Source organism: Lycorma delicatula, chromosome 9 (genome assembly GCF_047948215.1).
Source record: "Lycorma delicatula isolate Av1 chromosome 9, ASM4794821v1, whole genome shotgun sequence".
NCBI lineage: Eukaryota > Metazoa > Arthropoda > Insecta > Hemiptera > Fulgoridae > Lycorma > Lycorma delicatula.
Genome location: NC_134463.1, coordinates 5,838,775 through 5,850,856, shown reverse-complemented (window position 1 = coordinate 5,850,856; position 12,082 = coordinate 5,838,775). Strand labels below are relative to the sequence as shown.

Sequence of the window (12,082 nt, the reverse complement as noted above, 5' to 3'; positions counted from 1 at the left end):
TGGAAAAAGTTAATTAAGTGAATGAATGGAACAGGTATAAATATGGGTTAACCTGTACTCTTTTTCAGGAATTTGAGAAACAAATTTTATTTGTGCATTATGTCTTAAATTATTTGTCTAACTTAAATAACAGTCAGAATCAATAATTCATTGATAACATGCATACTTTTTTTTTTGATACTGTTGAGTCTGAATCAATATTTATCATTTGTAAGTGAACTGCTAAAAGGCTTTGGTGAAGCAGCCACTATGTATCAGGACTGAATTTATACGAGGTCTGTTTAGAAAAAACCAAACTTTATTTTTTTAATCTTTATTATTAATTTTACAAATTATTGGACCTTAACCCCTTCAAAGTACTCCCCTCCACTATTCACACACTTAAAGGCAATTTGAAATTGCCTTTAAGGTCTGTGATGAATTTGCTTTAATGTCATCAACAGTCTCAAAACTGTGTCCTTTCATCACTGATTTTAATTTCGGAAATAAGAAAAAATCACAAGGAGCCAGATCTGGCAAGTAGGGAGGCTGGGGGAGGATAGTCATTTGATTTTTGGCACAAAACTATTGAATTGACAAACCTGAGTGTACGGATGCATTGTAGTGGTGAAGGAACCATAAGTTGTCTTGCCACAACTCTGGTCTCTCTTTGTGGATTTTTACAGATAACCGTTGTAAAATGCCTTGATAGTACGCACGGTTCACTGTTACACCTTCAGGCAAGAATTCAAAATGCACAGCTCCATTAAAATTGAAAAAGCAGAGAGCATCACTTTGATATCAGATTGAGACTGACGTGCTTTATTGGGACATGGAGAACTTTTTGGGCATTGAACTTTTGTCTCGATGTTGTAGCAGTAAACCCAGCTTTCGTCTCTTGTTGGTCATCAAACAAGGAACAAACTTTGCTGCAGTTCGATGTTAGTTCAGTTTTTCAGACAGTATGTCGTGGCATGATCCAATCAAGATGCTAACCTCTTCTGCAAGTTTTCTGACAGTCAGTCGACGAGTTGAATGCATTAGATTGTTGATTTTCTGAACGTAGTGTCCAGTTGAAGTCGAAGGGCTTCCTGGTTGAGGGCCATCTTCAATTGATTGATAATCACTTTTAAATTGTGAACCCAGAACATCATCTCTGTAAGCTTGTTTCTAAAGTTGAAACATTTCTGTGAAAGTTTTCTCCAGTTTCATACACAATTTTTCAGTGTATTGATGCTCCTGAAAATCACACATGACAAAAATGGCTACTAATATTTTGTTGCTCTCAAATAACATTAACATGAAAACTAAACGAGATATCAACAATCCAAGTACATCTGGTTACAGAGGAAATTATGTGTAACACAATGCTGCCAACTGCACATCACTAAATATCTCCATTGGCACATAATTAAAAATGTTTGGTTGTTTTCTGAACAGACAGACCTTGTAAGGCTATGAAATCTGTAGGACTCAATTTGGTGCCTAAAATCTGTTTCACTAGAGCACAATAAACATTGGAATCAGGGTAAGTGGCATCAATACAATTCATAGTTGTCACAATAATTTTACAGAAATGAGTAAAGTATTTCATTCATTAAACTGTTGGTTTACAGAATGATTGAGCAGAGTTAAAAACTTGTGCTATCTCTAAATCCATGTAATATGTTTTAAATAGAAATTGAATATGGTTTTGTGAAATCCTGTGAAAGAAGAATGAAGAGGGTTATGAATCTATTAAAATAGGACTTTGAATGGTATTTTGGAAATTGTATTAACAAGTAATCACTTGTCAGATAGCATCGGAATATTCTGTTGCTTCTCAACAAAAAAGTTGATATGGATTACAAAAAAAGCACAAATTGTTAAAATTTAAGAGATGCTAATTTGCAAAAAAATAATTACATTTCTATAGTTGTCAAAAATATCATTGATCCAAAAGAGTTTTGTTTTCTTTATGAAAAAGTGCTAAGTTTCAAGGTAAATGCAATATAGGAACTTTTGTGGAACAGTGGTATTAAATTGAAAATTCCGAATGGTCAGCTTGATTTTCTAATCTGAATGTAACTGAGCATTTCAGGATGGTGCTCAAGGATCTTGTTGAGTCTCTGATGGTAATGGAATATGAAAAGAAGTGATGTTCTCAAGACATTATTACCTACCTGTGGTAATGTGTTCGGACAGTCTTCTATTTTATTGATGCAGATGTATAAAAAAATACCAGTAGCATAAAATTGGATCACTGGTTCAAAATTTATTCACAGTTTTGTTAACATAAAACTACCCCGTTATCTATTTATAGAACATTTTGCGTAAGAAACATTGCAGTAAGAAACATTATGTGCAACAAAGTTTTGTTTTTTAAACATTTTTTATTTTTGTTTATTTATTTCCATAATTTTTTTATTTATTTATAAATGTTTGTATATAATATTTAAGACATTTAACAGTTTTATGGCCATTTCTGCATTTATGTGCGCGCGTGTGTGCTGTATAAATTGAACTAAAACAGATGCAAACTTATATGAATTTGCACTACGTAAGACATGTATGAATTTATTATAGAGTAATAAAATAGACCTGGCTTGTTTTATTAGTTTTCCAGGTCCTGGATTTTTTTTTTCTTTTAGCTGTCTGGTTGTAAAATTTTTATCTCTTCATGAATTAATAATGTAGAAAAGGTGCTTTGGTATGTAAACAATAAAAAAAAGACTTATTACTTTGCACTGATCTTCCGTGTTGTATAATTTTTTTTGGAAGTTGTTGTTATCCACCCACTAGTATTCATCTTTTGTCTTTTTTCTTAATTATGCCATTCTCTTAATCTTCTTTTTCTTAATTATTGCGTCTGTTTTTTCAAATACATTGTTGATCGATTGATAGATTTGTTGCTGTATTTTATATCAGATAAGGCATGGTTTCATTTATCCAGGCATGTTAATTCACACAACACCAGATATTTTGTGACTGAAAATCTTCACTAGATGTTATTTATAGTGTCCACTTCATGATGAGAACATCAGTGGGTAGTGTGCTGTGCTGTTTCTGGTAGTCGTGTAGTGGAACCAATTTTTTTTACCAGACTGTAAATACAGAAATGTACCGTACAATTTTCAAAGAATTCTGTGTTCAGTTAACAGGTTGTGGAAAAGAGTACCATTCTTTTTTAACAAGACACCTTAGAAGACAACGTTTTACACATCAGACAATTTACTAGCACATGTTCATGCAATTATTACAGAAGAACAAACTGTTTGCTGAGGGTGGTGGCCTCTGCGTTTTCCAGATTTGTCTAGTTCTGTTGTTTTCCTTTGGGCTATTTAAAGTATAGAGTTTAAATCCTCATAGAGGTTTATCCATCAAATCCTCACACTATTGATGAACATTCTACAATGGACGATAACACAATGTTTTGTGTCAGGTGACTCAGTATAAACAGTTCTGCACAAAAGTGCATCGCTGTGCAAGGCGTTCACTTCAGACATATAAAATATGGCAAATATTAATTTTACTTGATTTAATTAATAAATAAGTTTTATTAATTATTGCTTCTAGTTTTATACCTGACACGCCTGCATTATAATGAAGTTACCTGTATATACACAATACAATACATTTTAATGTGTATAATATTTAATAGCATCTTCCTACAATTCATTTGTAAAAGTAAAGCTCAGTAGACTTAATGAAATTAAATGTTTTTTTTTTTATATAACAAAATGAAATTAAATAATTTAACTAATTTGATATTTACATTTTAGAACAGAAATTAAAGTTATAAAAAAAATTATAAAATTTTACTAAATAAGTTATTTAAATAAGTTAATTGGTTTAATCTAGTGTGGTAATTGTAAAATCAGCTGATTTTCAAAGTTAAGAGTTCTAACGTTTGAGTCCTTATAAAGACATTTGGTTTTATATGGATTTGAATGTTAAACTGTGGATACCAGTGTTTTTTGGTGGTTGGGTTTCAATTAACCACATGTCTCAGGAGTGGTCGGCCTGAGTCTGTTTAAGACTACACATTTACTGCTACATTTACATGCCAGACTGCGCACAGATGCCTTGCTGCTACTCTGATCACAGATGCACTGTGCTGTTACTCTATAACCTGGTACATAAAAAAAGTGAATCAATAGATTTCTTGCAGATCATAAAATATATATTGATGATAGTTTTCATTTGTCTGTGTTTTAATTAAAAAGGAAACATTGAAAACTCTAAGAAAATCTTAGTTGTGTATTTTTGGCGCCTACTTTATTTTATTTTTTTCAATTTTATTATTTACATGTATAAACTACAATATTGAATCTAAAGATAATAATTGAAAAAAATTAATGCCTTTTATTATTCAAAACTTTGTGTTACTACAGGGTGTTTCCCACATAAAACGCAACCCATCAATCACTCATCCATGAAATTTCAAAAGTCAAGCTTACTCCCCTACTCGTTACTGAAATGGACTCGTCCAACATCTGAACATCGCGGCGACACAGTAGAACACTACCGATAGTAACAACAATGCAATCATAACGTTCAGTGTATTGCTAGAGACAAGATGGTGTTTTCGCTAGATGAACGTGTTTTCATTGTTGAGTCGTACTTCAGTAAGAAATCAGCGGTTGCAGTACAAGATTTGTTTCGCCGTAAGTACCCAGATAAACCAGCTCCTAACAAAACATCAGTATTAAGGTTTAGTTGCAAAATTTAGAGAGACCGGTTCTGTTAATAACAAGGAACACAAAAGATCTGCGGCAGTGTTGAATACAGATACAGTCACTGAAATCAAAGACCGATTTACTCGCCTCGCCAAATAAATCGATCAGACGTTTTTCTGCTGAAATTAATTTGTCTAAATCAACTGTTCATCGGGCGACCAAACAATTACAATTACGACCTTATCGCATTCAAACGGTTCATCAACTTCTTGAGCCCGACAAAGAAAAACTGCTACAATATTGCCAACGGTTCCGTCGATTTCTGCGTGAGGGAATTAACGTTATGGATTCGTTATTTTTCACAGATGAAGCACGGTTTCATTTGGATGGCTACGTTAACAGCCAAAACAGTAGAATTTGGAGGGCTGAAAATCCCCACGTTTATCTCGAAAAACAATTACACCCGCAGAAGTTGGGCGTGTGGTGCACGATATCGCGGAAGAAAATAATCGGTCCTATTTTTTTCGAGTACACCATTAATGCAGAACGATATCAGGATATTTTATTTCAGTTCGTTGCACTCTTGGAAGAGGAAGACAGACACTGCTGGCTACAACATGACGGTGCGACTCGCACTACGCAGGTTCAACTTCTGATTTCGTTGAGGAATTCTTTGGTAATCGTGTTATCGGTCGAGGCTTGTGGCCACCAAGATCTCCAGATTTGACTGCGGCGGATTTTTTTCTATTTACCTCAAAGAAAAAGCCTACAGCAACAAACCACGAACAATGAAACAATTGAACAATTGAAAGTCAATATTGATCAAGCTGTATTAAATATCCAGTCACAAACTTTGAAAAAAGTTGCAAGAAACGCTGTAAAAAGAATTGAAGCTTGTATTCAAGAAGATGGCGGTCACTTCCAACATTTACTCTAAATGTAACGTAATGGATGGTAATAATAAATATTACATTTACATTTACACATACCATTTTATTATTTCAATACCTACCAATATAAGGTTGGGTTGCGTTTTATATGGGACACCCTGTACTTTACATCTACTTGTATGTGTTATTATTATTAAATCTAAATATAATCAAATTTTTTATTTCAGAAACGAATAAAAAAGCCAAAAAATCTTCAGCCATTGAAACATGTTTCAGAAGAACGTAGATCTACATTTGGTGTACGGTTATTTCTAAAAGAATTCTGTATTGATTTCTTGAATGGTGCTTATAATCCATTAATGAAGAAAGTTAAGGTATTAATATTTTTAAAAAGAATAATGATACTTTATTATAAATTACATTGAATGTTATTACAATAAATTACAAAATTAATATCTACTATTTTATGGAGGTATTTCGTGATGACTGTTGTGACCATTTTATATTGAAATGAATTTTTGCTTAAAAATATAATTGTAAAAAGAACTTAATTTTTTTTATGCTATTCTGTTTTTTCCAAATGTTACTAATAATTATGCTATTGCTATTATTTTATCACGGGATTGTTTGTTACTCCTTCCATTTCGAAATGGTAAATAATATATACTTTCCTTAATTCGATTTTCTCAGTGTGTAATTATTATTTATCACATGAACTTGAATATTAACATTGAAAAATGACATGCCAGACTGGGATTCAAACCCAGGATCTCTGGATGAAAGATTAAGATGCTACCATTTCCCTATGGAAATTGGCTGTAATTAATTGTTTGTTTTTAGACTGGAAGAAACTGATAAAATACTAGAGAATTAAAAAAAAAAACTGTACTGTAAAAGTTGAAATTACTGTAGGAAATTACTGAGGTACTGTAGAAATTGAGTTCTTTAAAAAAATTACTTCATACATCAAAAAATAATTTAAATAAAAACAGATAGGAACAAATGAAAAATCATGATAAAAAATCACTATGGTAGAGTAAAGCTGGTAAAAATTTCTATAAATTGCACTGTTTAAAATAAGATCCATTATATCTAACCATGAGTATTCAATTTTGTATTCTACTTATATGATGGTTTGTAATAACCAGTATTGAATACTGTCGATAACTGTCCCTTTACAATTTGTTATATTTTTGCCTAGACAACATAAGGAGTCAACTTATCATCTACTTTATTTTATAAAATTGCTACAGATAGATTTGAAATTATAGTTGAAAATATAAATTATTTAATAGTTATATTGGTTATTTTAAATGTGTTTGTTAAATATAAATTTTTCAATGTGTTTCACTGAATTTTACAAGGTAGTTGTTCCAAAGCATAAATTTTTTGCTTATGTAATGTTTTCATATTTATACCCAAATTTTAATGAACTTTGACATCAGATAGAAGGGAATAAATGGTATCAAACAGAATTTTTCATATGTTACAAAAAAAAGTTGATATGTGTTCACTGAAGGGTGATATTTGGGTGGATTATTAAAGTTAAAACATTTTTGGATGCAGTTTCCCTTCGGATTAATAAGTGCATGATATTAGCATGTGGTGTTAAATAATTAAAATGGATTACTCATCGTTTAATGTATTGCTAATGAAATTTGAAAATAATTGTTTTTGGAAAAATATTACTTGTTTCTAATTAAATATTAATTATTTCAATTTTTTCTTAAAATCTGTTTTATTTTTTTAGGATATTATAGAGCGTGGTAAAAGTCAAGGTGATGAATCCTATTATTTTTGGGCAATGCGATTCTTCATGGAATTCAACAGAAATTATAATTTTCAAATTAAATTTGTGAGGTAATTTTCTTCTTTTCAGATTGACTAAACTTTATTTTTAAATTGGTATTAAATGATTCCTGTTATTTGTACCTACGATATTGTGTATATGGTTTCTTACATAAATCAAGCTGGTTTCCATTTTTTCCTAATTTCAAAACCATAGTTATTTGAAATGTGTCATGCAGGATATCTAATCAAGTTTGAAGAGACTTCAAAAAAAAATTATACAACATTCCATTATTTATATAAATTGTAAGACTATTTAATAAATGAAATAGTTTGAGATTCATTTAAGAAGTGGTTCAACATTCTTATTACAAAAGAAATAAAATATGTTAAAAATTAAAAATAAGTATAGACTTGAATGTTTCAAAATTTGGAATTTTCATGAATATGGTATCAAACTTTTCATCTTAATCTTGTGACTGTTAGGTATAAGCTAAACTAAAACATAACCTCTTCATAAAATTTTAAAAGCATTGTTTAGAATTGTAAAGACTACCCACTTCTAGTTTTGAGAATTCCACAATCAGAAATCATATGACATCTGTACTTTCATAATAAATATTCCTGTAGTAAGGCCCTTGATAATAATACTTATAGTGATTATACTACAATTAACAAAATTACATGTGTTCTACATAATTTCTGCCAAAATTGAGTCACTTGCAGCTATCCATAATACCGTAAATACCGTACTTTCTTTCCTCATCTTATAGTCTGTTTAACAATTAAATAGTAACTCTTTTAAATTCATCATCATTTACATATCAATTGCCCTTCAAAATTTGCTTTGAAGTTTATAAAAAAATAGTGGAAATCACCTAGGTTAAATCTGGATGACTGTAAGTTGGATTGAAAATATCCTGTTTCACTGGATAGGAATGTCACATTCCTATCCAGAAGTGCAGAATGTTGATGCATATTACTGTGTAACATCCAGTATCCTATGTTAACCATCCATATTAAAAATTTTGTATAGTATGGTACAACTTCTTGCACAGCTGACTTTATGGAAGTAATTTGTTCTGTTATGAAGTTGATCAAACAGGAACTTAACCGATCCCAAAAATAATTTGATGATAAGCTACTGAATCAGAATTGTCTTCATCACATACATATGTTCTATTACTTTGAAACTTGTCCCACTATTTTTATATATTTCTTTCATTCATTGCTCTAAAACCATATATATGATAAACCAGTGCTTATGAATTTCAGCTGCTATCGGTGTATGAAAGTCCAAAATATGTATTCCTGCCCAGTTAGTAGTTTTTAAAAGTAAGCTAACAAGTAGTGACTACAACAAACAGAATCAACAAACTGGTTGACCATGAGCCTGCAAGTGTGAGATAACCTCATATGAGAAATTACTCAAGGTAGCCCTCATGATGAGGTTTCAGAAATTTTTGGTTTGACTACTAAATGACTAATTTCAATAATTGTGATGTATAATCTTATAGAAATCAAAAATTGTAAATTTACTGCCTGTGCCTTAGCAAGCGTACATCACATTATCATGTGTTATTACTTCAGTTGATTTCTGGGTGTATGATAATACTCGGAAAAGCAGGTTCTAACTAAATCACTATTTTACCTTCCTGTTCTAATTTTAGTAAAAATAACTAACAGGATGTGGTTAAAAAAAAACTTAAATCCATTGATGGTGGTAGGGTGGATTTTGTGAATCTCTGGAGCATGTTCATGATAGCCCAAAGGTGAATGTTTCATGCTCGGTAGGTAAAGGTGTAAAACCTGCTTTTTGTCATTGAGAATAACACGAATGTTATGTTCTGAGTTCTATGTTAGAAAAATTTCTCATTTCACAGTCAAATATAAATGACGAAGAAGAATGCTTTCATACGTAGCAAAATAAAATGGATGGTGCACCACCACATTATTGTACTGAAGCCTGGGATTACCTCAACATTAGTTTCTCAGATCAGTTGATTGAGCTGGCCACATTTTGATCTTTTTCTTATTTTATGCCACTTAGTATTTTTTTTTAATTGGATTTCCCGAATGTTTTCTCTTGAGTGTGGGAACCCCCAAAATGAAAAAAGAATTTTTTTGCAATTTCAAATTTTTAATGCCAAAATGAATTTTGTAAAGTCACTAAAATAACGTAATAACCTTCTCGTATTGGAAAAGTTCATTTTAAAAAAAATAATAATTTTTTTAAAGAATTCATTTTAATTTATTTAAAATCAATTTTAGTGGATATTTCGATCATTAAAAAGTCCCTGATGTCCCTGAAATTTTCAAAAAGTCAAAATCATATTTTTCAAAATTGTGATGCTAATATACTAATATTAAAAATTTTGGTAATTGCTAGCCAGAAAGTTTTATCAAAAATGAATTTCATAACTTGACCAAGGTAGCCAGGAAAGGTATGCAATTCACTGATATTTTTTGTGTGTTTCAAGATGCCTTGGCAATCTATTGTTAATTATGTCAGATAGGTTAAGATCTATTTACTTAGTAACTTATGCTTTAGTTGTGTGGTATTTTTATAAACTATATAACTTTGTAATTTGATATAGATAATGCTAAATAAAATTTCAATTTTATTTATAATTGTTAAAAAGGAATAAAAAAATCAGTTGCTTTAATATTTGTGTATATTGAGAATTAATAAAAAAAAATAAAATAATAAATATTAAAATTTTCTAGTGTTGTTAAGTAGAAAAGTTATGAAATATGACATCAAATGAAATGTATTTCTTTTTTCCACACAATTCTTAAACTTTCTCATGAAAAAAGTTGGCTGGAGGTTTTTTAATTTATTGAAATGTGCCGAGATGTAACTTTTGTCATAAATTACTTTTTTTTCTATAAACCATTTTGTAATGCAGATTAAAAATTATATTCAGTATTTTAACATTTTTTTTTGTATTACTTGATTTAGACTTTTAATGATTCATGGATATTTATGTGTAGTCATTGTAAATTATTAAAAGTGAACTGCATATTTATCTACAAAATTTTTTTTTTTACTTTTAATAAATGAAATTAGTGATATTTTTTGTTTGTTCATGTATTAAAGAAAGATTCTCGTTTGTTATGTTTCTATCTTTTAAAACATATATTTTCTAACATTGAGAACTATTTTTTTTGTAATTAAAGAAAAACCTGTACTTAATGATATTTATAATTAAGTGGTGATTAGTTTTTCTTTTTTCTTTTAGTGAAACTGTATCAATTGAAACATTTCACTTTGTGCAAACACAGTTGGAAATTTGGAATGATCTAATGACTATTGACAAAAAGAAAATTCCATTATTATCTCGTAGAATGCATCTTGCTCTTAATGCATATCAGGTATGTTATTTTATTATTACTGTGTTAATTTTCTGTTTTTGCTAGGTACTTCCAGATGATAATTGTATAATATGTTAGTTCTTCTTCTTAGGGGGTGGAAATTTTTTCCCAATTTTTGTTGGTTGTATTCCTGTAAATTATTGCATTGGATGAGAAAATAAATAATCTGCAAAATTTCAGAGTGATTGGAAGAAGGGAACCCGTACTGCATTTGAATTTAAATTTAGAAATTCTAAGGATTTAAGTTTCTTCTTGATATACATATACGAGGTGTGATCAAAAAATACAGTGAATAATTTTTTATTAAAAAAAATAATAAGGTTACGTAGAATTCGATTTAATCTCCTTCAAAGTCCTGTTCTTGGCTAGCAATGCACTTATCCCGACGTTGACTCCATGACTGGAGGCATTTCTGGAAGGCGGCTTTCGAAAGGGCCTTCAGCTGCTCGGTTGTGGCCCTTTCAATGTCAGCAATGGTGTCTAAACGTTTTCCTTTAAGCACAGTTTTAATTTCTGGGAAGAGCCAAAAGTCGCATGGTACTAAATCCAGCGAGTATGGCAGATGTGGACAGACAGGAACACTTTTTTCGGCCAAAAACTCGCGAATGAGAAGAGAGGTATGACACGGCGCATTGTCGTGGTGAAGAAGGAAGCCATTGGTCCATTTTTCTGGTCGCTTTCTTTGTACGTCGTTTCGCAAACGTTGCAGTACACCCTTATAAAATTCAGAGTTTACAGTTGTTCCCCTTGGAATGAACTCTGATTGCACTATGCCCTCACTATCGAAAAAACAACGAGCATGACCTTGATGTTGGATTTTGACTGATGTGCCTTTTTTGGTGAGGAGATGAACTGGTTTTCCATTCGGAACCCTGCATTTTGGTCTCAGGGTCATAGCCGTAGACCCAAATTTCATCTCCAGTTACAATTTTGGCCATGAAGTCCGGATCTGCATCAAGACGACCCTTCAATTTCGTGCAAATTGACATGATTTTCCTTCTGTTCATCACTCAAAAGTCTGGGAACAAATTTTACACTCACTCGTCTCATTTGCAATTCATTAGTTAAAATGCTTTGAACGGATCCGTGCAGATGTTAAGGTCTTCCGATAGCTCTCGAATAGTCATTCGCCTGTTTGAACGAACCATTGTTTCCACTTTTTGCACATTTTCAACTGTTTTTGAGGTTACTGGACGTCCCGCACGCTGCTCGTCTTCAACAGACTCATTTCCGTTTTTCAATCGGTCGTACCACTTGTACACAATCTTCAAAGTTACCACATTATCGCCGTACACTGATTGTAACATTTCGTAAGCTTCTTTGGCACTCTTTTGCAACTTAAAACAAAACTTAATGTTAATGCTTTGTTCAAAATCCATGTTGCGCGACAGA

General features: G+C 31.3%; 1 protein-coding gene across 1 annotated transcript in view; it reads left to right on the top strand.

Moving 5' to 3' along the window:
• The window catches only part of LOC142330324 (protein timeless homolog), a 45,629-nt gene that overhangs the window by 17,953 nt on the left and 15,594 nt on the right, over nt 1-12,082 (top strand). The window contains exons 9-11 of the mRNA XM_075375544.1: nt 5,755-5,901; nt 7,278-7,387; nt 10,558-10,690. Coding sequence (XP_075231659.1) covers nt 5,755-5,901; nt 7,278-7,387; nt 10,558-10,690 — 390 coding nt within the window. The remainder of the gene's footprint in view (nt 1-5,754; nt 5,902-7,277; nt 7,388-10,557; nt 10,691-12,082) is intronic.